This window comes from Adiantum capillus-veneris, chromosome 25, assembly GCF_014529385.1.
Source record: "Adiantum capillus-veneris isolate H3 chromosome 25, ASM1452938v2, whole genome shotgun sequence".
NCBI lineage: Eukaryota > Viridiplantae > Streptophyta > Polypodiopsida > Polypodiales > Pteridaceae > Adiantum > Adiantum capillus-veneris.
In genome coordinates, this window is record NC_140955.1 from 31,046,758 (window position 1) to 31,073,486 (window position 26,729).

General features: G+C 45.3%; 1 protein-coding gene across 6 annotated transcripts in view; it reads right to left on the reverse strand.

The window, feature by feature from the left end:
* Window positions 1-20,788, reverse strand: part of LOC147424654 (villin-4-like) — a 60,566-nt gene extending 39,778 nt beyond the window's left edge. For 2 of the 6 annotated variants that reach the window (XR_015186473.1, XM_086500499.1), the window contains exons 1-2: window positions 20,264-20,788; window positions 19,060-19,155 (exon numbers count right to left, since the gene is read on the reverse strand). Coding sequence is in view for 5 of the 6 variants with exons in the window: in XM_086500499.1 (XP_086356625.1) it covers window positions 19,060-19,115 (56 nt within the window). In the remaining variant the exon portion in view is untranslated. Of the gene's footprint in view, window positions 1-19,059; window positions 19,156-19,445; window positions 19,873-19,923; window positions 20,177-20,263 lie in introns of those variants that run through there. The other 4 variants (XM_086500498.1, XM_086500501.1, XM_086500500.1 and 1 more) reach the window with 4 other exon arrangements.
* Window positions 20,789-26,729: the final 5,941 nt, after the last annotated feature.

Genomic DNA, 26,729 nt, shown 5'->3' on the forward strand with positions numbered 1-26,729 from the left:
TTCCCTATAATAGGTCACATTAGAACTTCCCCTTTTACTAATTGTGGTTGTTACAAGATATGTACCCTCATTAAGGATGTGCCATTACCCGCATTGTTAGACTCATGAAAGGAGATTAGCATTAGCAATACGAGTTTCATTTCCATAAGTATTCTTGTTTATGTGAGAGCGCGTGTGCGAAAGCGTGAGGAGAGAGAGAGAGAGAGAGAGAGACAGTAGACCTCAAACACTTCTATAGTATGCATTGTAGAAGATGCAACAGTCACCGTAGACGGCACGAACCACCACACGATGGTGTCCTGTCACAGTAGCCTGTAGGTAGGCTACTCCAAGATGAGGGGAAAGCCAGACTCAACGGTCTGCACTGTGAAGGTCCTCTGAGAAGAGATGTGGTCAGACCAAGATATCTGCACCGTGATCATCCTGTAGAGGTAGGGAAGCCAGACTGAGAAGTCTGCGCGCTGAATAACCTCTGAGAAGAGGAAAGGTCAGACAATCTGTCTGCACCGTCTTGCTTGTATATCCTGCCTCCAATCCTCCGATGTGAACCAAAACTTAATCCGCGCCAACGCCACCAAACCGCATCTCGGTGTGGCTCTATTCCATGAATGGTTCTCTATGTTATCCTCCCGAGTCTCTACAAAATAAGAGCACAATAAAGAATTGATTCCCAATTCCTCACATAGAGGACATATTTGATAAGCTACAAGGTTCTTCTTACTTCGATAGAATTGACCTCAAAAGTGGCTAATCAAATAAGGATTGAGCCACATGACTGTGTTCTGTAATTTGGGTTGTATGAATACCTAGTAATGCCTTGTATGAAATGACATAGATCATACACGAGATTAGTCTTTGATGATATAATCATCTACTTCAATACTTTGGAGCGCGCAAAGGATAAAGATAGTTTTTGAAGAACTATGTGCTAACAAGCTCTATGTAAATAGAAAGAAAAATATATCATTTCTCATCGAGATACAATACTTGGGTCGTGTGAGGCTCCCTCAGAGGCTCCTAGCCCCTTTACAAAGGCTTGTAACCTTTGATATGTCTCTAGTCTTGCTTAAAGCTAATAAAACCGTCGGGCATTGCCTTAGCTATTCTGTAGCCTTGGACATCAACCATTAAAAAAGGATTGGTTCCATCTCACAAGCATAAGCATGGGCAACCATAACCGTAAATTGAACCATAACATTGTCGTAGCTACTATGTAGCCCTGGGCATGAACCACTCAAAAAGGATTGGTTCCATCTTACAAGCATAAGCATGGGCAACCATAATGTGAATGAGCTGAAGTGGCATACTGCCCAAGTCAGGGGATAAGTCTATTGTAAGGTTACCGAGGGTGAGTGTAAGCAACATTAAAGGTAGCAATCAAAATGATCAGGAGTGCAGTAGAGCAATTGCACTACCATCCAAGCCAAAGCTCAGGGTGACTCCGAATGTAGTCGCGGGATGCCTGATCTCCCGCATCTCGCTGGTAAACTCTCAAAGAGAGTCTTACCGCTCTGAAGTCCCACTCCAGCTTGTAGATCCAAGCAATGAACCTGTCACAAGACGCGTACCACGTGCCAATAGAAAACAACAGATTGAATAGACTTTTAGCACTTCAATAACAACTGAATTGAAAGAGAGAAACGACACACGACACGGAGTGGCGGAATTCCACCTCAGAGAGTATTGGCCCCAAACCTTGGCGCCCCTTTCGGTATTTCTTTATATTGCATCAACTCAGTACAAGCCGGTACTACAGACTCTGCACCTTCTCTAGGAAGCATGCCAAAGAATGAGCCCTAACCTCATATTCAAAGGCCCTAGCCCCCATAAGCAATTTACAGTGAAAAGCCTTCAAAACTCAAAAGCTTTTGGTCCAAAAGCAATGCAAAAAAGCTGTCAGTGTAATTTTCGAAAATCTGTACAACTGCCAGCGCAAAACGCGGAAATCCGCATAGCCTGCCACGTCATCATGTCAGCGCAATTTTTGGATTTTTGTCGTACAACTGCCACGTCATCAGTTTTGCGTGAGTGTGTATGTGGGTCCTGCTTTATTTTACTTCCTTTATGTCATCGGGGCCCCATCAGACGGGGTCCCCATAAGTTGGTAGGACTTCTTATGTTACTTGTTCTCTTAGGGTTTAGGCCCCTCGGCCAGCATCTGCAAGTTGGCTCCATTTTTTAGGGTTTTGACACGTCAGCAGTTTGTGACATCTCCCCTTCTTGAAAGAGAGTAATCGTCGCAATTACAACATATCTGCAAAACAACTCAAGTTAGCTCAAAAATTTCCAAGGGACATTCCGAGCGACAATCAGTTTGCTCTTTTTGTTAAGGAGTTAGCTTCTCCTTTCGGCTCTTTTGATCGAGGAGTTAGCTTCTCCTTTCGTCCAGATCGAAACTCTTGATATTCTAGCGTAGTAAAATTAGCCATCACACCCAGACCGTACTCATCTTCCACGGGTGTCTTGATGCACTAAAATTACATACCCAGGCAATCTCATCCAATAAGGAATATTCAGTGGTTCGCACATCACAATGCAACACAAATGCTCACATATGCATGTTACAAAGACATAGAAACATAAAGCCGCCGATGAACACTCCTCCCGCATAACCTAACACGGTGCGGGCCAGGAGATATTCAACGACTCCCTCATCACTCCTCCCGCATAACCTAAAAAGCTCCGGGCCGAGAGATATAGAGGCGTTATACAATCAAACGCCCCCCAGACCGGAGCCTGCGTCGTTTGGAGGTGCTCAAAGTAACCACTGCTCAGACTTCTTAATACTCCTCCCGCATAACCATCTAGATCCGGGGCAAGAGTCACAACAACAATTATTTAACAAGCATACAACCAAACACTCCCCAGACATCGGACTAAGTCGTTCCGAGGTTTTCTAGCATACAACGAAACGCTCCCCAAGCATCGGCCTGCGTCGTTCCGAGGTTCAAACAATACCAAAACAGTATAACTCACTTCTCCACTCGGGAGTAAAATAACCAATCAATGAAACCAGTATTAAAACTAGAGTCAAACATTTCAAATCGGCACCAAGACAGGTTCAAAACAGATACCATCCATTTCAAACACAGTTTCAAACAATACTTTCTCAAACAAAGTTCAAAAGTATCTAACTATAAAACAACTAGAGAGTTCATTCAGGATTTTGTTCGGACAACCGAACTTTGAGGACGATTGGCTTGCCCTTCTGCATCACGGTGATGGTTCGATTCCGAACCTAGAGAGTCGCATCATTCTTGTCATGCCAAGGCATGCCTAATAGAACGTCACAATTGCCCAACTTCTTGATGTGGAAATCAGCTTGTCACGTGATACATCCAACCCTCTGTGTCTGTGGACAAGCTACAGCATGATCAGGGTTCAATTCAGTCAAGTCAGTCTAGAGTAGGAAGTGATCTGGCACTTTTGTGAGTCTGTTCGTAGACCGTGCATGTCCAAACACTTAGATTAGATGCATATCCTCTGGTTGCACATAGCATGGCCATCAAATTCCAGTCAAATCCCATCAGTAGCATTTTTACGGTGCATAGACCTATTTGCCCTATTTTTGACATTTTTCACTTATTATTTTTAAGTGACTTTTGTTGGAAAGTAGGTAGAGCAAATTGAGTAAGTTTGTATATAAGAAAACCCACGCTAGCACTAATTGGCAGAAGAGGCAGCAAGAGCACCTTGCTCAACAGGCAACTTCTCAGCAGGACCAACCCCCGCGACTACTCTAGCGTTTTCTCCATAGAAGACCTAGCGTTTTTGCATCAGATCAGCCTTGGCGATTTTGTGCACACCAGATCAGCCTAGCGTTTTGCATTTGCAGAACATCCGGCGATAGCAGAACCATTTTCAACCCTAGCGTTTTTGGTTTGCAGATCAACCTCAGCATTTTTGCAGATCATCGCGACAGAATCAGCCATAGGACCAGCGTTTTCAGTTTTCAGCCTTTAGCATTCACAGAAGAACCCTCGAACCTCGTAGATCTCACCTTCCCGCAGCAGTTCCTCGCCGCACGGTCGGATTCATCGAAGCTTACAGTTTCAGCCCGGAAAACGCAGATTTCAACATCTGCCTTTTCAACGCGTCGTCGTCGCATCATCGTCATCGACATCGTCACCGACATAGAGTTAGAATTCAGCAGATAAAGATTTGCAGATTTCAGCCCTTAGCGATTTCAGTTTTCAGCCCGTCTCGTCGTCGTCCTCATCGTCGTCGACTCGTAGGCAAGTCCAAGCATTGTAGAGATTTGTGCAATCGTAAGTAGACCGCTCTCGACATAGAGAGTGGGGCCTTCGGAGGAGGGTTTTACAACGTCTCTAGTGTCATATTCTCTTCTCTATCTCTCAGTCTCATGCACTTCCATTCATTGTGTCCATTCACTTTATTTGTGTCCATTGCACTCTCTCATTAAGAATGGAAGGCTCTCCCTTCCATAGGTAAAAGGAACCTTGAGCACAGTTCAGAGCACTCATCTTGAGCAAAGTTTCAACATTCATTCCATTGCACCTTACATTGGTATCAGAGCTTTGGCAGTGTTCTGTATCACTCAAGGAAAGAACCACAGAAATTTTTTTTGCTTGTTCAGGTCGCACGAACCCAAGTTCACTTGGGCATGTCGATTCCTAATCGTGTTTTTAAAGAGTGACAGGAATCCCAGGAAAGAAGGGCTTGTCCAGCCTCCCCTTGTGCCTCTTTGCACTCATTGAGAGCGGACCGTGCACTTAGCGGCCGGCCAATCAACGTGAGGTGGGAGAAAGCAACCTTGGTGTGAGCGCAAGGCCGCCAAGGGGTTCGCCCGCGGAAAAGAGCAGAACTCGGGTGAAGAGAAGATCCTTCTCGAACACAGATTGCAAGCGAAAGAAGAACCTCAAGAACTCAAGAACCTCCAAAACCTGAAGACCCCCAAGAACCCAAGTTCCTTGTGAACTTAAGAATCCAAGACCACAAGAACCCACAAGAGCCCAAGACTTCGGTGGATGGTCATCACTCGAAGCGGAATGGATACTTCACTTGAAGGTGATGAGCATGAGAGAGGCGAAGAAGAATTTTCCCCACCAGGAGGTTTTTCCGACCCTCCCCCTTTCCCAGCTACGCCAAGGATTGCACTAACTCCTCCTTGATGTAGAGGCCTTTGAGGATAGTTTCACAAAGGAGGCACATCATTTTCTACTATGAGACGCATAAGGCCCCGGGGCAATCCATGCCACATGTAAGCCGATACAGACGAGAGAGCTTGCAGACAAGAGACTCAATCAGAGCACAGAGGACGAGGTTTAGGAGGAGTGGCAATCTTATTCAAGAAGGAGTTACAACCTCTCATATATATAGCTCGGAGAGATGAGCATGCTGGGTATATGTGGGTGAGACTAAAGGCAAAGACAGGCAGATACCTCTACATTGCTATTTGCTATTTCCCTCCTAGTACGTCAGTATATGCATCACCTAGAGGACAGTCCCCCTTTTCTATTTTGGATGATATATAGGAGTTTTCCAGAGATGGTGACATTATTATCTTGGGGGATTTCAATGCTAGGATTGCCCATCACCAAACAATATTCTATGATACCTCAAAGGAGTTGATACGGGAGCATGATATTACAAAAACGGGGCCTGTCTATATTATCACAAGGTGAGGAGCACGCTGAGTATGGCAAATCCTTGATTGATATGGGGATTGCACATGGATTGGCCATTTTGAATGGCCTACAAAGATTCCCTGCAGCAAGTGGTTTTACATGCTTTCCACATCGGCATGGCGCTAGTACAGTGGATTATGTTATGGCTATGCCAGGACTCATTCCTTCCTTTTAGGATTTCATGGTGGGAACTAGGCCGGTTGGGGTAGCAGTCAATCATGCTATCTTGTCTTTTACTCTATCGTTCCAGTTCAGCACAGCTCCATTGGGAGAGGTCTCCACAAATACTCGATATACATTCACGAGGGAGACGGACCTAGTGTACATTGATGCGATATAAAGGCAGCTATGCACTTAGGAGCCAGGACGGCCACTAGATGAGCTCACCCAGATTCTGACAGAGACGCTTCATGACGTAGCATCAAAGGCATATCCCCACAGCCAGCCTACACGCAGACGATCTGGGAGCATGCCTCTAACAGTTGGTATGATGAGGAGTGTAGAGAGACGAGGATCAGATTACACAGAGAGGTGCTCATGGGTACTACTACACATAGACAGTCACGGATTATCTTTCGCCGCCTAGTGCGACAAAAGAAGAGGGCTTACCTATCTTAGTTAGAGCGTGATCTATATCAGCTGTTTATGAGTCAGGACTCTAGTGAGGCATGGAGGCTTTTCCATGAGCACTCTCCACCGCCAATCATAACTTCCACAGAGACATGGGGGAAATATGCTACATCTCTCTATACAGCATCGGGGCAACCACCTTTGCCAAACCCTCCAGAGGCATGCCCAGAGACATGTACTTTCTTTACTGCTGAGAGGGTAAGGAAAGCCATTGACAAGATGAAGACAGGAAGAGTATAGGATCATGATGGTCTGGTAGCAGAGCACTTCATTCATGCCAGAGCCTCTTGCTATGATGTTTAATAGAGCCATGTACAAGGGTTTTCCTGAAACCTGGAATATGTCCACGATTGTGCCTATCTTCAAGTCGGGAGATCCTATGCTTCCCGGGAATTACCGCACCATCATAGTTGGTCACACTCTGGCTAGGCTATATGCATCAATTCTTGAGCATGAGTTGAGTAAATGGGCCGAGAGAGAGGGCATACGAGCAACAGGACAGGCAGGGTTCAGGAGAGGTTTCTCCACTCTTGATCAGATTTTGACGCTCAGAGCCGTTATTGAGGAGGGTAGACACCATGGCAAGAGGATTTATTGTAGCTTTGTGGATTTCCACAAAGGCTTTGATACAGTGCCACAAGCCAGAGTCATACGCAGCTTGCAAGACATAGGGGTGCCCACATAGCTGATTTGCGGGATTTTAGCTTTGTACAGGACAGTGGTAGGGCAGGTACGCACTACTCAAGGCATGTCCGATGTGGTTCACTCCACCATTGGGGTGAAGCAGGGTTGTCCCCTATCTCTGACTCTCTTTGGGATATATGTAGATGAGTTTTCACATTATGTACAGACAGAGGGTGATAGAGGTGCTCACCTAGCAGGGATGTGGATCCCGTTGCTATTATATGCTGATGATATTGTGTTGATCTCAAATTCTCAAGAGGGGATGCAACATCATTTGGATGCATTGCATGTATTTGCACAGGACAGTGGATTGTCTGTGAACCTTGGTAAGACCAAGGTAATGGTGTTTAACACTACGGCGCAGTGGGTAAGGAGGTCCGCCCCCACCTTTACATTTGGTCGAGAAACTGTGGAGTATGCAGATGCATATACTTATCTTAAGGCAGTTTTCAGTGGTCTAGTATTTTCCCCAAGGCGTGCAGCAAATACGAGATTGACCATAGCCTATGCAGCATTGGGGAGACTTGAGAGGATATGTTCGCAGGTCCAATTCCAGGAACCTCGGACAAAGCTTTGGCGCTTTGACACTTTGGCCACTTCGGCTGTGCTGTACGGAGTGGAGATATGGGGCCCCTCAGTTGATCATCATAGCAAAGCTGGCAATATTGATTGATGGAGATGTATGGAGAGGCCCTTGGTGTCTATGATTTCCTGGATGATTAGGGCCAAGGCCTGAGTACCACATGACATTGTTAGGGCGGAGCTCGCTGCTCCTCCATTGGTAGTGAAGGCACTCACTCGATGAGTTCCATTTATGCATAGCACCTGGGCTCTCCCTGGAGACAGATATTCTTGATTAGCACTAGAGTCTTCGCGACAACCGACATTGCAGAGAGATAGATCATGTTGGTATGCAGAGATGGCATCTTGGTTTCAATTACATGGCTTAAGTATGGATCGGCTACCCCCATTTTAGTACTCTCTGGATGCACCCTCCATCTCCCTCACCAGGGCAAAGATTACAAGGCTCATCAGACAAGAATTGATTCAGTTGGATACGAAGAGGACATGGATACAGCCTACTCATGAGTTGGGTACCAAGATGGCTTTCTATAGAGAACATCTTCTCCAGCTTACGGAGAATAGTTTTGTGATCAGACCAGGATACATGGATACTCATCTATCCCACGGGATACGATGTGCTATTGGTCAGACACGCACATCCTCACATCAGCTAGAGATCGAGACGGGCAGATTTAGAGGAGTACCCGCTGAGTCCACGATTTGTCAGGTGTGCCAAATAGAGGTCAACACAGAGCTACATTACATGTCACTGCCCACTGTACTATGAGATACGAGGCCACTTTCGCTGTCTATTCAGAGAGGGTTTTGGACCACTTGCTACAGTCATGAGATACTAGGATCAAAAAAGCCTCGGATTTTACTTACTAGAGATTTGCACACACAGAGCGGACCTCTTGAACAGGGGCACAATGAGAGAGAAACAGCGACAGCGACAGATTACAGATGTCTTTCAGTCAAAGACAGAGGAGTCCGAGCAGCCCCCACAACATAGCAACACCAGAGGCATACTGCTTGATAGGGCAAAAGAGTTGGGGCGGTCCCGTCGCCCACGGTTGACGGGCCCCTCTCAACATCGACGCAGATTGCAACAAAGCATCCATACCATACTAGCGCGACACAGGAGCCGTCCCGACAGAGTGCTTACCTTGGAGGACATTGAACCTCTACAGCCTTTTAGATACTGATGTGTCTACTATCAGAGAGCTCCATTGTATCAGTCCACCTCACCCCTTTGTTTTCCCCTTTGTATAAGCTTTCACCCCACCCCTACCCACTATTTTCTTTTCAGTTCTTTGTACTTTTTGTACCCAGACCTGGTATTAGATTCACCACATGTAACCTTTTGGTCTCTTAGGTCATTTTGGCCTTTTGAAGACCTACCTCTCTCTCTCTCTCTCTCTCTCTCTCTCTCTCTCTCTCTCTCTCTCTCTCTCTCTCTCTCTCTCTCTCTCTCTCTCTCTCTCTCTCTCTCTCTCTGTGCAAGAAAAAGAAGCTGATTCTATTGCTTGAAATCTCCCAAAACGCCCAAATGGTGCCTATTCTAAGAGCAAGTAATTCACTGTTTACATAGTAAGCCTGTAGGCATCAAACAAAAAACTGTAAAACAAGATACACCTAGGCACATGGCCAAACAGAAAAGACTGAAGACCAGGGTAAAAAACCTCTCCTAAAGAGAGTAAAAAGGGCCCCGACAAGCTAGCCTCTGCACTTCGACCAAAAGCCCATTCAGCAACTATAAATCAAGAACCAGAGCCACCAAAAGCCACCAGCGGTGAAGATGACAGTGAGCAGCTACGAGAAGCTCGGTGTTGGGCAAAGCCCGCCAACTAGTGAAGTATAGCAACAAAAGGTAATGGAGGAACAAAAGGGAGAGAGCAGTTGGGGACGACAGTGAGGGTGAAGAGGCAACTGACATCACCAACAGACTTCAATAAGATGGCACCAAGACATGGAGCTTTCATCCAAGAGAGCGAGCAATCCACTTGCTGAAGGTGGCTCCTGAAGACCATAACTGAAGAGGGAACTCCAGGGAGACAGTGCCAGAGGCTCTGAAAACTGCGTCCAAGTGAAAATCGTTCAAAGAGTCCTGGGAGAGCAAGGAGAGAGAAGAGTAGCTTTCAGACCACCAAACAAGCCACAACCAGTAAGTCAAAACAGCAAGCGAAGCCAAAACAACAAAACCCCCAAAAGCCCCACCCAAAGGAGGATGAAAACAAACAAACAAACAAAAACAATAAACAAAAGCAACAGAAAGGAAAAAACAAGAACAATAAACTCGGACATCCATCCACGCGCACACACACGCACACACACGTCTCACTCACACCCACCCATCCGAAAGCAAGTTCTCAGAGGGCAACGAAAGTTGAAACACATACGCATAGGCGCACACACACATACACTCATTGAAAAAATACAATCAAGAACAACCAAGAAAGTTGAAACAAGGAACGAAGAGAAAAGAAAGAGCAAAAAAGGAGCAAAAAGAAAACAAGCCGAAACAAGCAGGGCACCGACGAAGCAGTTGGACCAACAGAGGGAGAAACAACCGAGCAACTGCTAGGGAGTTTGCAGCACCAAGAGGAGGATGGTTGGTGCGGGAGGCGAGGTCGCGCAAGCAACCTTCTCCAGGCAAAGATAGCGGTCCTGACGGGATCCATGTTGATGGATAATAGGAGGCACCTCCGGAAGCGGAAATGTGACAGAAAAGGAGAGGGGTATACTCTCTCTCTCTCTCTCTCTCTCTCTCTCTCTCTCTCTCTCTCTCTCTCTCTCTCTCTCTCTCTCTCTCTCCCTCCCTCCTGTGCAGCCTCGACCCTGCTCGAACCCTAGCCTCTTATGACTCTTGTCTCCCTTGGGTGAGGGGGCAGCCCTAGGGGAGGCCACAGAGCCCTGCTTCCCACCTCCAGTAGTAACCCCACCCCTGCTATGCTCGCGTGCACTCTCGCTCTCTGCAGCCTTGACCCTGCTCGCCAGTTTCTGCCCCTACTCGCCCGGCCACCCGCCCAAGCTCAGCCCCGTTTCGGCCTCTGCACAGGCCCGGCCACTTGCCCAAGCTGAGCCCCGCCAGTCTCAGCCTCCTCTCACCCGGGTCTCGACCTGCTAGCACAGAGAGGCTTCTTTTCTTTTAATTTAATTGAGTATCGGGTCTCACAGAGAGGCTTCTTTTACTTAAACTGAGTATAAACCCTTAATGTGATTTGCTTTCTTGATCAAGGGCCCACCATGGCCACTCGGGCCTCTTCTCGCGGGAAGCCCACATTTGCCGGTGTCCTGGCAACACCCCCCAAGGTGGACAGCATGGCTCGGCTTCAACATGAAGTCGAAAGACTTCGCAAGGAAAATGACGCCTTGAAGGAAAGACTCGCAGCCATCGAGTCTCGCCTCACAATTGTGGAGGACTCCAACAAGGGAAAGACGGAACAAAAGGAAATCCAGCTCAATACGGAGACGGAAATCATCCTCACAAAGAAGGTAAAAACTCAAGTGCAAGATGTCACTTTCCACAAAGTTGAAGATCGGGTGGCGTCCATGCTACGCGAACAACAACGACAAGATGCTATTGCTCTCAATGTCCGCATTGGCAGGCTCCCGAGCGATTGGCAAGGAAAGGAGGACCCCAAGTTCCACGAGTCTTTCGCTCGCATCCGAACAACAACCCCCATGATACAATGGGATCCAGCGTCAATCACCACTCTCGCTCACGAGCATCGCACCAACCATGCAATTCTTACCTTCAAGACCAAAGCGGATCGAGTCAAACTCCTTGAGCAATCGAAGCTTCTCAAAGACACAAAAATTTGGTTTGCCGAAGATCTCACACCCACCCAACTCAAACAAAAGAAGGCAGAAATACAGAAGATGCAAGAAGCGCGCATAGCAGGAAAATGGGCAGTCTACCGAGGAGGTAGAGCCATTATTCAAGAGTTTCGAACTCCCAAACCGGTTCCCTCCTCACCTCCTTCTGCATAGATTTTGTTCATCTTATCTTATCTTAACTTTCTTTTTGGACCCTCAGTCCTTAACTGAGATGTATCACACAATCCCCTCACGTTTGTAATGTTTTGTTTTTGGTCCCATAGGTCATATCTGACCTCCGTGGACGATAATACAATCTCTCTCTCTCTCTCTCTCTCTCTCTCTCTCTCTCTCTCTCTCTCTCTCTCTCTCTCTCTCTCTCTATATATATATATATATATATATATATATATATCTAGCTAGCTATGGGAAGAAATATTTTTCTCTATACTGTGTGAAACTATATGCTAAGTCTTTCTTGTCTCCATCAATTATCTTGAGCTCAATATTCATCTTCTCCTTCATTATTGAAAGCTGAAAATTCTGTTTTCATTGTCCATTACCGCAAGTGCAGTGACGCGGTTAGAGTACTATCAAAGCACGGTTGATTGCTCTTCTACGGGCAATTGTACTCTTTTCTTGATTGTACATTTCAAATACTAGTCTGACAATATTCTGCCAACGGACTACTTTGTACGTACATTGTGATGCACGCACTTTCAATGTCTACTGTTTACTTGAATGAATTTGGGTTACAACACTCTCTCTAAAGTGTAAGTTCATTGATACATCCGAATGAGTTTGATGTGAAATGTCAAATCAGGGTGGAATGACAAGTTTGACCCTCGAATGAGTCTAATGTCAAATGTTGGACCACAAGGTGAAATCCAATGTAAAAGGTTGGATTATCATGCAAAGTTCAATGTGAAATGTTGGACAGGCATGTACACTTGTTAACGGTCCAGTGTTAATGGATCTCTTATGATGCGTGTATGCCATACTGCATAGTGATGCATTGACACGAAGATCTGCATACATGCTTGCAAGCCCTGATTACTAATTTTTTAGGTTGTCCCTACAAGGGTAATCAAGGACAATTACTCTTCTTTCAAGGGGAGGAAATGTCACCAAATTAGCCCATAGCCATGGACGGTAATGATTATTTGTAATGATTATGTCTCTTTGTTATGTGGGTAGAGTTTTTGCAAGGGAGCTTGAGGAGCTTCAGGTGCTTGAAGTGCTACAAGGCGCCTAGCAGAGAGGAGATTGAGGTGCTTACCTGCTCAATATAGCAGCAGATGGACACACCCATGCCACATGCATAGCATAAGGACACTTGGTAGCGGTGCAACCCTCACACTACTAAGCATGCAAGAAAAGTGAATGTCACAAACTGCTAACGTGTCAAAGCCCTGAAGAATGGAGCCAACTTGCAGATCCCGACCGAGGAGCCTAAACCCTAAGAAGAACAAGCAACAACAGAAGAAGTCCTACCAACTTATGGGGACCCCGTCCGATGGGGCCCCAGTGACAAAGGAATTAAATAAAGCAGAACCCACCCACACACACACGCAGCTGATGACGTGGCAACAATACGGACGCTCCGGAATTACGCTAACAGTGCTGACGTGGCAAGCCATACGGGTTTCCACGTCTTGCGCTGACATGCTGACGTGAAAGGCTGTATGGATTTCCGTACATTACGCTCGCAGCTTTTGAGCATTGCTTTTGGACTAGATGCTTTTGAGTTTGAAGGCTTTTCATGTAAAACTGCTTTTGGGGCCTAGAGCCTTTAAATATGAGGCCATGGGCTCATTCTCTGGCATGCTTCCTGGAGTACCGGCTTGTACTGAGTTGATGCAATATACAAAAAGGGACGCCAAGATTTGGGGCCAATACTCTCTGGGGTGAAATTCCGCCACTCCCTATTGCTTGTCGTCTCTCTCTCTCTCTCAGTTCAGTTGTTATTGAGGTGCTAAAAGTCTGTTCAGTCTGTTCTTTGCTATTGGCATGTGGTGCCTGCCTTGTGACAATGGTATCAAAGCCCTAAAGAATGGAGCCAACTTGCAGATCGCGGTTGAGGAGTCTAAACCGTAAGAAGAACAAGCAACAACAGAAGAAGTCCTACCAACTTATGGGGACCCCGTTCGATAGGGCCCCAGTGACACAAAGGAACTAAAATACAGCAGAACACACCCACACACACACACGCAACTGATGACATGGCAACAGTACGAACGCTCCGAAAATTACGCCCACAGTGCTGACGTGGCAGGCCGTACGGATTTTTGTGTTTTGCGCTGACATGTTGACGTGGCATGCTGTACGGATTTCCGTAAATTATGCTGGCACCTTTTGGACATTGCTTTTGGACCATATGCTTTTGAGTTTGAAGGCTTTTCATGTAAAATTGCTTTTGGGGCCTAGGGCCTTTAAATATGAGGCCATGGGCTCATTCTCTGGCATGCTTCTTGAAGAAGGTGCAGAGTCTGGAGTTCCGGCTTGAACTGAGTTGATGCAATATAAAGAAATACCGAAAGGAGTGCCTAGGTTTGGGGCCAATACTCTCCGGGGTGGAATTCCGCCACTCCGTGTTGCGTGTCGTCTCTTTCTCAGTTCAGTTGTTATTGAAGTGCTAGAAGTTTGTTCAGTTTGTTCTTTTCTATTGGCACGTGGTGTCCGCCTTGTGACGCCACACATGCATGGCACATGCAAGGCAAGTGGACACTTGGACGTCACACGTATGGCAAGTAGCCACACAAGGCCTCCATGCACCAGGCAGACCATTTTCAGCCATAAATGACCCCACACAAGCATTGGCAGCAGGACCCCACACACAGGCATTGGCAGCAGGGCAAGTGGCCACATGTCAAAACAGCCCGTTACAAGCTCAATTAGACAAGCTCGGTTAGAGAGGGAAGGGGCTGAGTCCTAACAAATGGCACATCTGCCATATCTAAACACACACCCCTATTTAAAGGCTGAATAGCCAATTGTACACTCTCTCTCTCTCTCTCTCTCTCTCTCTCTCTCTCTCTCTCTCTCTCTCTCTCTCTCTCTCTCTCTCTCTCTCTCTCTCTCGGGGACGTGGCAACTGTTAACTATGTCACGAGGACGTGGCAACTGCTAACTTTAGTTGTTGGTTTCTTTCCAAGGGGTTTTGGATTATTTTTGAGACCCTCTTCTTGAAGTAGCAAACGGTCGGACATTGCATGGCCAATGTGAACGGTAGTTTCACCCGCAGATGGGTAGTGGTCGGCACTGGAATTCGTATGGTAAGAGGATGTCTAGGCTCAAAGCAAGATCATATAGATCCCCCCGTCGCACTTAGCAAGCTGGTGGATACTAGGAAGTGAACTCAATAAAGGCCTAAAGTCAAGGTGTGACTACCAACTGAAAGTATCCGACAGTTGGGCCACATTGCACTTTTGGATGCGGTCCCAATGAGGATAGATGGTCAGAAGACCAATGGGAGCCCAACGGAAGCATCTCCTAAAATTTAGGGAACTGCTATTTTGGGCCGTGAAATGTGTTCGCGTCATTGCCTCCGATATAACTAGGGGAACATTTTACAACTCTGCCGCAAAGTCAACTGGGCAACCGGTCAGGATATTTTTAAGCGGCGAACCCGAAACGGGAAAATGCTTGTAAATGCGCCAAGTGTCACATTTTCATGAACTTTCCTCCTACAGAAAAATGGGCGCTGATTTTTAAGCTGGGAGAGGCCTTCATTTGCATTTTGACACAAGTTAAGAACTATGGAGTGCTTCCTTTCCCTCTCATGTACAATGTGGTGCTAGGAGTGATGCCCTGCACACTACACACTGCTCTCTCTCTCCCCTATGCGCAGTTATGTGATGCCCCACAAGAGGGCTACTCATTTGACTGATGTACAGTTGTGTGGGTTCATGCTTTTGTGCTGAGGCAAGAGCCTCCTTGAGCAGGAACAGGGGTAGCTAGCTGCTACTCCAAAGCAGGCACTGGTGAGGGTCATAACCTCACCGTACAGGTGCAAAATCAGCGCTGTGTATGCGCTGTAAATTGACTGTTTTTCAGCCATACGGACACCAGGACCATTGGGAATCGTGCCTCACTGGCAGAGGACAATTAGGGGACTGTTTGGGGCTGAAAACAGGGCAAAAACCAGTAAATACAGCGTGCTGAATTTACTGTTTTTGGGCAGGAATCAGAGGATATACGCCAGTGCAAGTGAGTTCTAGCAGGGGAATTGGTTTCGCGCAAGTTTTGGGGCTGTTATGCTGCCGAAATTTGGCCAAATCAAATGGTATCTAGGTGGATACACATGAAGGATTCCCAGGACCTTACCTTGTAATTTACCCTCCTAAAGAATAAAGAAATACCGAAAGGGGCGCCAATTTTGGGGCCTACAGGTTGTCGACGTCTGCTCGGAGCATTCTAGCTTCCGAGCCGTGTGTGTGATTAAGTGTTAATTCCCGTTACAGGTCTCCTTTGCAAAGTGCTCTGTGTGTGTGTCTAAAGTAAAGAATTTCGGGTAAAAGCCAACGCCTACCGCCCTACGGGCCTCTCTCTCTCTCTCTCTCTCTCTCTCTCTCTCTCTCTCTCTCTCTCTCTCTCTCTCTCTCTCTCTCTCTCTCTCTCTACGCCTTCTCCCAAGAGGAGCTTTGCACCTATTTTCCATAAAGAAATACCGAGGGGCACAAATTCAAGAACCAATGCTGTGTAGGGCCACCTCTCCATCTCTCTCCTCTCTCTCTCTCTCTCCCTCTCTCTCATTATATCTCACGATCTCTCTTACCTATTCACTATCAGCTGAAATATTGCTCTCTATATTGTGTGAGACTATATGCTAAATCTGTCTCTGTCCCTATCAATTATCCGTGAGCTGAATATTCATCTTGTTTTTCGTTATTAAAGGCTTAAAATTCTGATCTTGTTGTCCATTACCACGTGGGCGGTAGACCAGCCAGTTACACCGCATTTCACGTTGTCGGCTCCTCGAAGATGAGACAGGTCCCCTCACCTGATCCAGCTCCACGTCGGCTTTAGCTCCTCTCGTAGTCCGGTACAACAAGCCACATTGTCACTTCGTGACACTCTACACACCTGTGGTTGTCCTAGGCATCGTGACATCCCATGTGGCCTCTTGCCCTAGCTATGGAGTCCACCCCCAAGTTCTGGGCACTGCAGTAATGTCACGTGCGCACTTCACTTGCGCCATGTGGACACGCTTCTACTAGGGTTTGGCATCAGTTATAGCCTAGCTTAGGACTAAGCCCGGCACTTTGTGAGCCTCTAGCAAGACATGCATGTCCAGGCCAACCAGAATTGCATACCCTCTCTTGCACAAAACAGTTATCCTATCATGAGCATTTTCCAAAGCATAGAACCCTGTCTTCCAAAGTACACTTTTTTCACTTAATTATTGATAAGTGACTTTTGTTGAAAAAGTAGGTAGGGCAAATTGCTAAAGATCTATGAAAGAAACCCATTGGGCACTCAGTAGAAGCGGAAGAACCAGGACTCAGAAAGGTCAGGCACCCTCAAGCTCCCCAACGTTTTCTCAGCAGTTCAGCCCAGTGTTTTTCAGCAGTAGCAAATCTGCATTTTCAGCCATCAGCCACCAATGTTTCAGTTTTCATCCCTTAGCTTCGCCGGAATGCAACTCCCCGTTGCAGGTCCTCGCCACATTGACCAACCAACAGTAGATCAGCCTGGCGTTTCCAATTTTCAGCCAAGACAGCCAGCCTTTTGCAGTCTCAGTCTTTTCATGACTTGGCGGTTGCAGATCAGCCCCGCATTACCGCCACAATAGCAGATCCATAGCAGAGCATCTAGCGTTTTCAATTTTCAGCCTTGACGCCGTCATCATCGTCGCATCATCATCATCACCGTCATCGCAGTCCCTATCTTGAAGACGACACCTTCGTCAACGTCATCACAGATCCCTACCTTGACGAGAACACTTTCGTCACCATCGTCGTAGATCCCGGACTTGACGACGGTACCATTGTCGTCATCGTCATAGTCTCCATCGTCGTCGTCGACATAGTCATCATCAAGTACCACAGCATCAGTACCCATTAGCATCAGCATCTCAGCATTTAGTCATTGTATCAACATTGTGCAAGAATAAAGAAAGTACTTGCTCTGGCAACAGAGCAAGGGGGCCCTTGAGGGTTGGGACCCGACATCCCTGTGTCGTCTCTTTTCTCTCTCTCGTCTCTCTTTCTTTCAGTTCAGTTCAGTTCTTTCAAGTGAAGCATCGTCATAGTCTCCATCGTCGTCGTCGACATAGTCATCATCAAGTACCACAGCATCAGTATCCATTAGCATCAACATCTCAACATTTAGTCATCGTATCAGCATTGTGCAAGAATAAAGAAAGTACTTGCTCTGGCAACAGAGCAAGGGGGCCCTTGAGGGTTGGGACCCGACATCCCTGCGTCGTCTCTTTTCTCTCTCTCGTCTCTCTTTCTTTCAGTTCAGTTCAGTTCTTTCAAGTGAAGTAAAGTGTCCCTTGTGTTTGTGTGCGGAGTACTAGATCCGAGCAAAATCCTTATTCTCTTCCGTTGCACCTAACAAGTAAGCACTACGCACCCTATATACGCATGCCATGCGTGCTACATGGTTCCGCAACTACCAGTGACGTGACATTACTCTTCACTTTCCTTTCCTTGTGCTCTAGGATATGCTCAGGTATAAGAATCTCCTCTATTTATTCTACCTCAGGTTGCTCCTGTGGTTCTCTAACCTCTGGCACCTGTCCCTTGAAAGATCGTAGTAGAATCGAACTAAAAGTAATGTATTGAAGAAATAAGAGTTGTGGCACCATAGTTATGGGAAACTGCGGAATGGGACCGAGAATGGAAATGGCAAAAAAATGGTGTTTTGGGGAGTTTCCCATTTCTTTAGGGATGAGACCTAAAGAAATGGGAACGGAGACGTAGGCAGGAGCAAGAGCGGCGAAACGGCAAAAGAGTGGAGTTTCCCTACACTAACTACACTTGACCCATTTTGTAAAAACAAAATACACTCTCCTATCAAAGAGAAGCAAAGGACAGAAATCTGCACAAATATATGAGAGGGGCCAGGGAGGACTGCAGGGAGGGGGGGGTCTCCCCCTAGGCTATTGGATCCAGATCATCAACAAATCTACATTCTGGAATCAAACATTCTCAAAGAACAAACAAGCAAGGTTGCCCGTTTTGTGGACTTGAGAAATCCAGTAACCATTGAGGTAAAGGGCAAGCAAGTAAAGCTTGGCTGCTTTAATAGAGAAGAATGGTCATGGAGGAACAAAGTCTTTGAAGGGGACGTCAGTGTGGATTGCAGATAAACTCATTCCACTACAGCTCAAGAACAAATCAGCATAATTGATTAAAGTCAAAAGTAGCCAGGATGGACGGCGAGTGGGCCGTCTGTATAGGAAGGAGAGCAATTATCAAAGATTTCATCACCACACTCTCCAAGCAATGCGATAACTAGTGTCACATGCATGAGAATGGTGCCACACCCCTTTTGTAAGTCACAACTCACATTGTTGGAGAGCCTTTGAAAGTTTGAAGCAAACCTAGCTTTTCTTTTTTTTAATGTGCCACATGTGGCTCACCAGAAATGGAATGTACAAGATTGTATCTCCTATGGGTCGCATTCACTCGCTAACGAATGTTAGTATGATTTTTCTTTCTTCTTTTTGCTCTCAAATGCACCCATACTACATTTGCAATCTTACTGTTTATTGCCGATATTTTGAAATGCTGGATCTAAATCTTTCATTGACACCGCCATCACACCTTCTAGTCCAGCTTGTTGTAGGTAAGGAACTTAACTGCATAGAAATGAGGCAGACAATGAGTATAACACATCCATAAGCACTAAGAAAAAATAAGCACAATGACTGGAAATGATCGTGACCCGCTCCTTAAGCCTTCTCATGATGAAGCAACTACACCTTTTCTCAGTTAAAACGCACAGTCTGAGTTTGTCACAAAATTCATACCATCCTGTAGCATGACAATTTCCTCCACAAATTGATGATGCCCCAATTTGTACTTCCAAACCCCAGCATTCAATAACAAATATATAAAAGCAGCATATAGCAGCTTATCAAAATCTTACCATCATGATGTTAGACCCACCGATAAACCTTTAAATGTCCAACTTTACTGAAACATTAGGCTTAATGCATATTCATGTAGATAATAGCGGAACGAGATCTTTCCATCATTACATCAATGATGGAAAGAGGCTGAACAATGATAGCTGGGGCCTTGAAGGGGCCACAATATGAAACATAACAACCCACTGCCCCTCTGACCCCCTACCCAAGAAAAAGAACCCGAAAAAAGAACTGAGTTGCTTTTAGTCATGCTAGCACTCCCATATCCCAAATAGCCAAATGAGATCTTTGTATCGTTAAATCAATGATGGAAAGAGGGAGAACCACAATAGTTGTAGCCATGAAGGGGCCACGATATGAAACATGACAAACACCTGCAGCCTGCTGCCCCTCTGATCCCCCCACCCAGGAAAAAAAAAACGCCAAAAAAAAACCTGAGCTGACTAGTCATGCTACCACTCCCTGGTACTAACGTACCCATATCCGCTTGCATGAAAATGGACAACTACTAAAACTTTGCCTCTATCCAAATGACATGAAAGTGGAGTCAACTAAACAGTTGGTTCTGGATTGCTATATTCCTGTCAAAGACGGGATGAATCAGCAAACTGTTCCACCTTCACGGCCATGGAACCCATCCTGAGAATGGATTGAATGCAACTTTCACTCTTGCAAGGAGATTTATCGATCCACAAAATCACAATCCATGTGCACGCAGACGGCTTTGTCTCGATCGTGAATAGCACATAACTGACATCTGGCATAGCAGTAGACAAACCATGTCAAAAATCCAATCAAAATGGTAATCAGAAATTACCAGGGGTAACGTCACAGGGGCCGGATCAGATCAAAATGTAGAGCAGCAGGTAGAATCAGGGGTGGCAGTAGAGGCCAAATCGGATACACAAAGTGCAGGAAAGTGCACAGTGAGGAGTCAGTCTGTTGTTCAAGTACAGATTGACGGTGGGCAGAAGCAAAATACCCAAGGAAAACCCGCTTGTCCCACAGCACTCACATTTACCAAATCCTCTCTCTCTCTCATACACCAAAATGGAGCGATGTGGAATGAGGCGATGTGGTTGAAGCGTCAGGTGGGCTGTGGTCTCCGGTGGTGGGGAAGGAAAGGAATGCTTGTTGGCCCGCGCCCCTCACTGGAGGGGAGCTGCTGGAGGGCCCTGTCAGCTTTTGCGATGGAAAGAAAAAGGCGGCATATGCCATATCCGCCCATCCTGTAAAGATTGCTGGCATTCTGCAAAGTGCTACCATCATAAGTACCAGGTACTTCCTACTATGCGGCAAAACAAACATAAACTCCCCGCAAAAAAAGAACCGGTGAGCGCCAATCTCGACTCTCCGTATCCACAGCACTAACAGAGGGTCTTAAAGACCCCCAATGGTGGATTGACGGTTGTTGGCGCCTCACAGGAATCTCGAGGCAGAGGGGCGGCTCCAAAAAAATGCAACTCACGCTTGCACCCCCACGTTTTGAACCTAGGACCTCCTCGTAACAAAACTCATGGCTAACCAAGTGGCAAGCATAAGCCTTATAAATAAACTCAGACATCGCTCTTGTCCTAGTTTACTTTTGGAAAATCTGACACGCATCTAGTGATTCTCGCTTGTAGTTCCCCACTGTGGATCCCATGGTCGGGGCTTCATTGAAGACCTTGTGTTACTTAGTCCTGAGGTCAAGAAATCGAACGATGGGCATCTTGACGCCCAGATCTCATGGTCACGAGGCTTTTGTTGAGAAAAAAAAATGCAAGCGTGTTCTCAAAACTCTGGACTTCTAGAAAGTGTGGAAGATTGTTCAGAAGTAGGAGGTGATAGGTGTCAACAAATCTTTTCATCGTGCGACTATTATTTTCAAACTCCAAATCGCAAGCTTGGAGTGTGATATTCAAAGCCTTTTTGAGAGGACCAGATCAACGATCAAGAGGCTTTCGAGGTTGCTAAACTAGCAACAACCTTTTCAGTGGTAGGACTTGATAAGTGTCAACAAATCCTTTTGTTGGGTCTAGATATTGTGTGGGAAGTCAACAAAGAAGGAGTTCATGATTAACATGAACTCTAACACAAACCCCTATGGGGTCTGGGTGATGAAATGACTTCAACATGGAAAGACAAGAGCAATAACTAATGACAGTTGCAAAGACAAGGAAATAAAGACAAACTTCAGACAACACCAAAGTTAGAGAATCAGAAACTATATTGTATTCATGAACCAAGTGCATCATCCCACTAGCTTGATATGCACTATGATATTGTACACAATTCTCTCTAATTAAAGGGATTAACCCATCTTATGGTATCGCTGGTCGTACAAATGAAGGGATCCTGCCCTTTTATAGTTGTTGCTTGCGCATTCTTGACCTTTCACCTTGCCTTCCATTCCACAACACCTTTCTTTCCTATAACTTTGGCCGGTATCTTTCAACTCGTTCTTGGTGGTTGCAGTGGGTACACACTTGTGGGTGTCGGTCACCTCCATCTTCAATATCTCTGCCGTGTTCTCTTGAACTCTTGGGAAGGCCACATTTTTACGGTTTGCCTCTAATCAAGCGAGCTTCTTCTTAAGGGTTATATCAGAGATCTAGCTTCTGTGTTGCAGTGAACTGGTCGTTCCTTTCAGGCTACGAGACATAGTATTCAGAGCAATAATTGCTAATCATGCTCGTAGTGATATTGGCATGATAATGTGAAATTCAAGAAATGGTAGTCTGGCCTAAGAAAAACCAAGAGCCAACGGGAGTGGTTTGATTGTTGGTGCTTTGCAAGCCTCCACTTGTTTCATCTAGGTGTTAGCCAAAGGCAGTGCCTAGTCTTGTCCCGTTAGCATGTATTGTGTGTTACCTTCTAGGTTTTATGGATCTAGTTTTGTTACTTCCCCTTGAAGCACCCTACGGGGCTCATTTTTAATCGGAGAGCCCATTTCTATTGAGGTATCCGTTTTGTGAGATTTGAGTATATTTAGAAGTTGGCTCATGCTTTAAGATAGGCCTTCCCTTCTTTTGATGTTCTTTCTTCAACGACAACTGAGGTTTGCATGGTGCTTGTAGACACAGGTTTGTGCCTTTTGTCGAGCCACTTTGATGGGCCTCCATTGGTTTTCTTAGGGTTCTTACTAGAGGTTGTGGGCTTTTCCTTTGCTTTGCTAGTTTGCCCTGCCATTTGTAAACAATTTGGCCCTTCAAAACTCCCATGATGTGACTTTGTAGGTGGTTAGAAAGGGTTTTGGCCACATCCCATTGATTTCTCTCTATGAACCTGGCCATCTCCATGAAGGTACTTTGAATTAGGCTTATCATCCTTTTTAAGGGCAGTGGCATGGGCCACAAAAGATGCCATGCATTTAAGGGCTTTCAAGCTTGTCACAGGTATGTCTTGAGTAGTTTTCTTTCTTCCTGCTAATTCCTCCATTCTCTCCCCCTAAAAACTATGCATCTGTTCTTTTTTCCAAGATGTGCCAATGTTTTCGTGTGCTCTTACCAGGTTTTCCTTCGTTGCTTTGACAGTTGTCCCTTTGATGGTGGTGGTGGATTCCTCTAAAACATAGTCTGCATACCTTCAAGTGTGATATTTGTGTCTAGAGGTTGCGTGGTGAGGCTTGCTTGGGCGAAGCACTACCTTTTTTTTTTTGTAAGCTCAAGTAGGGGGATGGGTTTGGGAGCAATAGCACATATGTCATTAGCATGTTCCATAGCATAAGTGGGTGGTGAGAGCAGGGGAAGGTGTAGAGGGGAAGGAAGCAAGACATCAACAAGGGTTGTGTGTGCGTGTGGCAAATGGATAGTGCAGTGCAAGAAAGCAAGGTAATGCAAAGGAATATGGAAATGTAGCACATTGAATCACTAATAATAGCAAGGTAATTATGGAAAGGAGTGGGTACTAGAAACCTTTAATATGGGCCTAGTTTCTTGATGCCGATGTGATTGCTAAAGTGGATTCCCGATTGCATGCATGTTGTGTGACCATTAAATTGGGTATTTCCAGGGGGAATCCCACTAACCTCTAAGTTAGTGTGCAGCTTTGTGGTTCAATGATGATCCGTCTTGACGCTAATGTGATGGATCCCATTCTAGAGAAATCTTCTGAATGACTACTAGAGTGTCACTGGTCAAAACTTCGAGTGTGCACAGATCCGTTATTGAATAATCGATAAACCTTTTAAGATCCTTCCCATGTAGTGGTTAGGTTAGGTTACTTGTGCTATATTTTCCATGTATCCCATAGGACTTAATTTCTTTAGCCCTTGATCATGTTCTTTCGTGGTCTTATGCTACATGATATTTTTACTCCAAATTGCATACTAGAAAGTTTCTTCTTTCCAAGTTAACCGTTTCACACGCTCCCTGATGGTGTGGGTGTCCCCCATGTTGCTCCATGAAGTCTTAGAACAATGGCTTCCAATCCATACAATAACCTCAATGGCATCTATTTTGTACTTACTTTGAAGGTTGTTTTGAATGGCTAGAGTGCTACAGGGAGGTAAGACTCCGAGGCTATGCCCTTGGTTTGAACCACATTAGTAAGAATACAATTGACAGTCTTATTGAAGCTCACTCCATGGCCATTACTACGTGGGTAGCAAGTAGTTGATTGTTAGTGCTTGATGAGAAAATCATCATTTAGCTACTTCACCACTTCATTTATGAATTGAGAACCATTATTTTATACTAATCCCAATGGACGGCCATAGCTAGCAATGATGTTTTAAAGGAAGAATTTTCCAATCCGTTGGGCTATTTTGTCTAGTAATAAGCATACTTCCACTTATTTTTATCACATGATCTATTTGTAGCCACTATGTATCTGTTTTTCTTGTATCGTTTTGAAAGGTCCAATGAAATCTAGTCCCCACTTCATGAAAAGTTCTAATGGTGCAACTAGATGAAGCAACATCATATCCTTAGCTATAGGCATGCCTAATCTTTGACAAGCATCATGCAACTTGGCTACCTTTTATTGCGCCATTGAACAGAGAATCCCACAACATTACTACATGCAAAAATTTCATACTAGTGGATTTGTTTGAATAATGTTCCCCTATATTGGCTTCATGTGTTGATGTTAGAATATCAATCCATATAACTTTGTAGACACTTTGATGAAGAATGCGATCTTTCCCTCGTTGATAAAGTATGTTGTTGATCAGGGAAAACATTAATGATTGTAGTATGAGGGCCTTCTTTTTGGTTGAAGTCCGTCCACTAGGGCATTTAAATGTTCTTAGGAAGCGGACTATGTCCTTCCATCAGCCTTACCCAAAGGGACTGAACAGTCTGACACCTGAGAACTGATCTTGAATATCTAGCAGGTTTTTCCCTTGATCAAGAGTTGCTATGGACCAAAAGTCTCCTCCAAAATCCTATTCTCTAGTTGTTGTCTGATTTGGAAGTCAATTCTTGAAGCAAAAGCATCCATTATAGCAATTGCCCCTATACTTTGTTAATCAGATATAGCGGTGCATGGTGATTGTGCGCGTCTGTCGCACGTGTCAATGCAAGGAACTTGCCGATACACTGTGTGCGAACCACAAATGGCTCCAAGCACACAACAAGCCTAAACTAGTAAGCTCAAAGATGGAGATGGTGTGTCACTCACTGCTCTACGCTTGCTGTCGTGGAGGATTCCTCGCCGCGAAGAAGGAGACGCCGCTACGCCGCGCTCAACCGCTTCACCGCCGCCGTGCCGTCGTCGCAATGCTCGATCGCACACTCTCTCTCTCTCTCTCTCACGCATACACACACACACACACACACACACACACACACACACACAAGGAGATGAAGAAGAAGAAGATGGAGATGGAGCAAGAGCACTCTTCAATTGCACAAATGAGAGAATGAGTGAATTTTAGATTTAGTTGACTTTTATATGAGCTCGCCCCATTCACACTTGGGCGCCCATGCTTAGCCAATTAATCCCTTGAATGTTCCAGTTAGAGTGCGCCTCTCATTGGCGATCACTCTTACCCTTTTCCTATTGGACCGACAAGCCCGGTACCTAACTCTACCAAATAAATAATACAGCGTCCGTCGTAGGTGATAGGAATGTGCGTGAGGGTTAACATGCCCCCCTTCCTGATGTAGATTCCATCCTCGGAAGCTATTGATTTGAAGCTCGTTCGTCGAGGTGGAAGAGCATTTGAGATGAATGTCCTTGGCCTCCTTCAGTCACTGCAAAATGAAACAACATTGGCACAGTAATTGCATTCTCATAAGCAATTAAAAAGCATATGCAGTTGTAGGCAGACAATTTGATTGGTAACAAAATTTTAAACCATTTGTCAGCAATAAACATTAAATTGCAATATAATCAAGCGCATAAATAGCTGTAAAGATAAAAAATTAAACAAGTATGGGGTCGCTAATTTAGCGGTCGAAAGGCACTAAAGACTGACTATTAATACCATGGGTAAGCTTCTTAATTTTCTCTGGTCAATTAAGTTGTTTAATCGCGAGAGCCAAGTATTTCATGTTCGAGGGCTGACTAGAGGCTATACCTAAAAGACCTGTAGTTAAGCTACAATAAAAGGAATTTCTCATGAAATCATTGCCTGACTGATTACCTTTTCTTTAACCCCCCAAAGTCTTTTCACAGTGATTCAATTTTGATGTGTGTGCTTATTTTGTATGCCTTGGGTTTTTTGCTTTTCAAGGAAAAGCGCCCACACTGGAAACCTCTAGGGCTCTAGTACCATAGGCGATACATGTGAGTGAAGTACCAAATCAAGCGAAGATTTCTCTTCCAGCTTAAGATTTTACATTGTGGCACTTTGATTTTTTGTTTGTTCGTTTTCAACATTTTAATTTTGTAACTTTGGGGGGTCATATAACACTGTTACCCTTCCCAGGCTCATCACACTAGTAAACTCCCTTTATGATACTTAAGCTAAAGGTCAATAGGGACTAAACCCACTAGAAAGCCCTAGTACATTTCACACAATGCTGCCTAAATCGGATTAAGAACCTAAGTAACGATTGCTTATTAGGAAGGCATTCCCCATAGTATTAAAAGAAGATCTCTAACACCTATCTTGGTCAAACTAGCTTAGTCGGGCTGCTTGATTTTTAAACCTAGACAAGTGATTATGACAAAAAATTACATTGAATTTAACGTTTGGTACTAAGCAAATGCGCTGAATATTATGCTACCAATCACAATTAAAGTAGACAAACATGGATGCAAAAAGATAAGGGGCAATGCTAATGGACGAGAAACACCTGTTTGTGTTGATGATCGTGCTTGATTCGAAGAGTGAATGAGAGAAAGGTCCCATG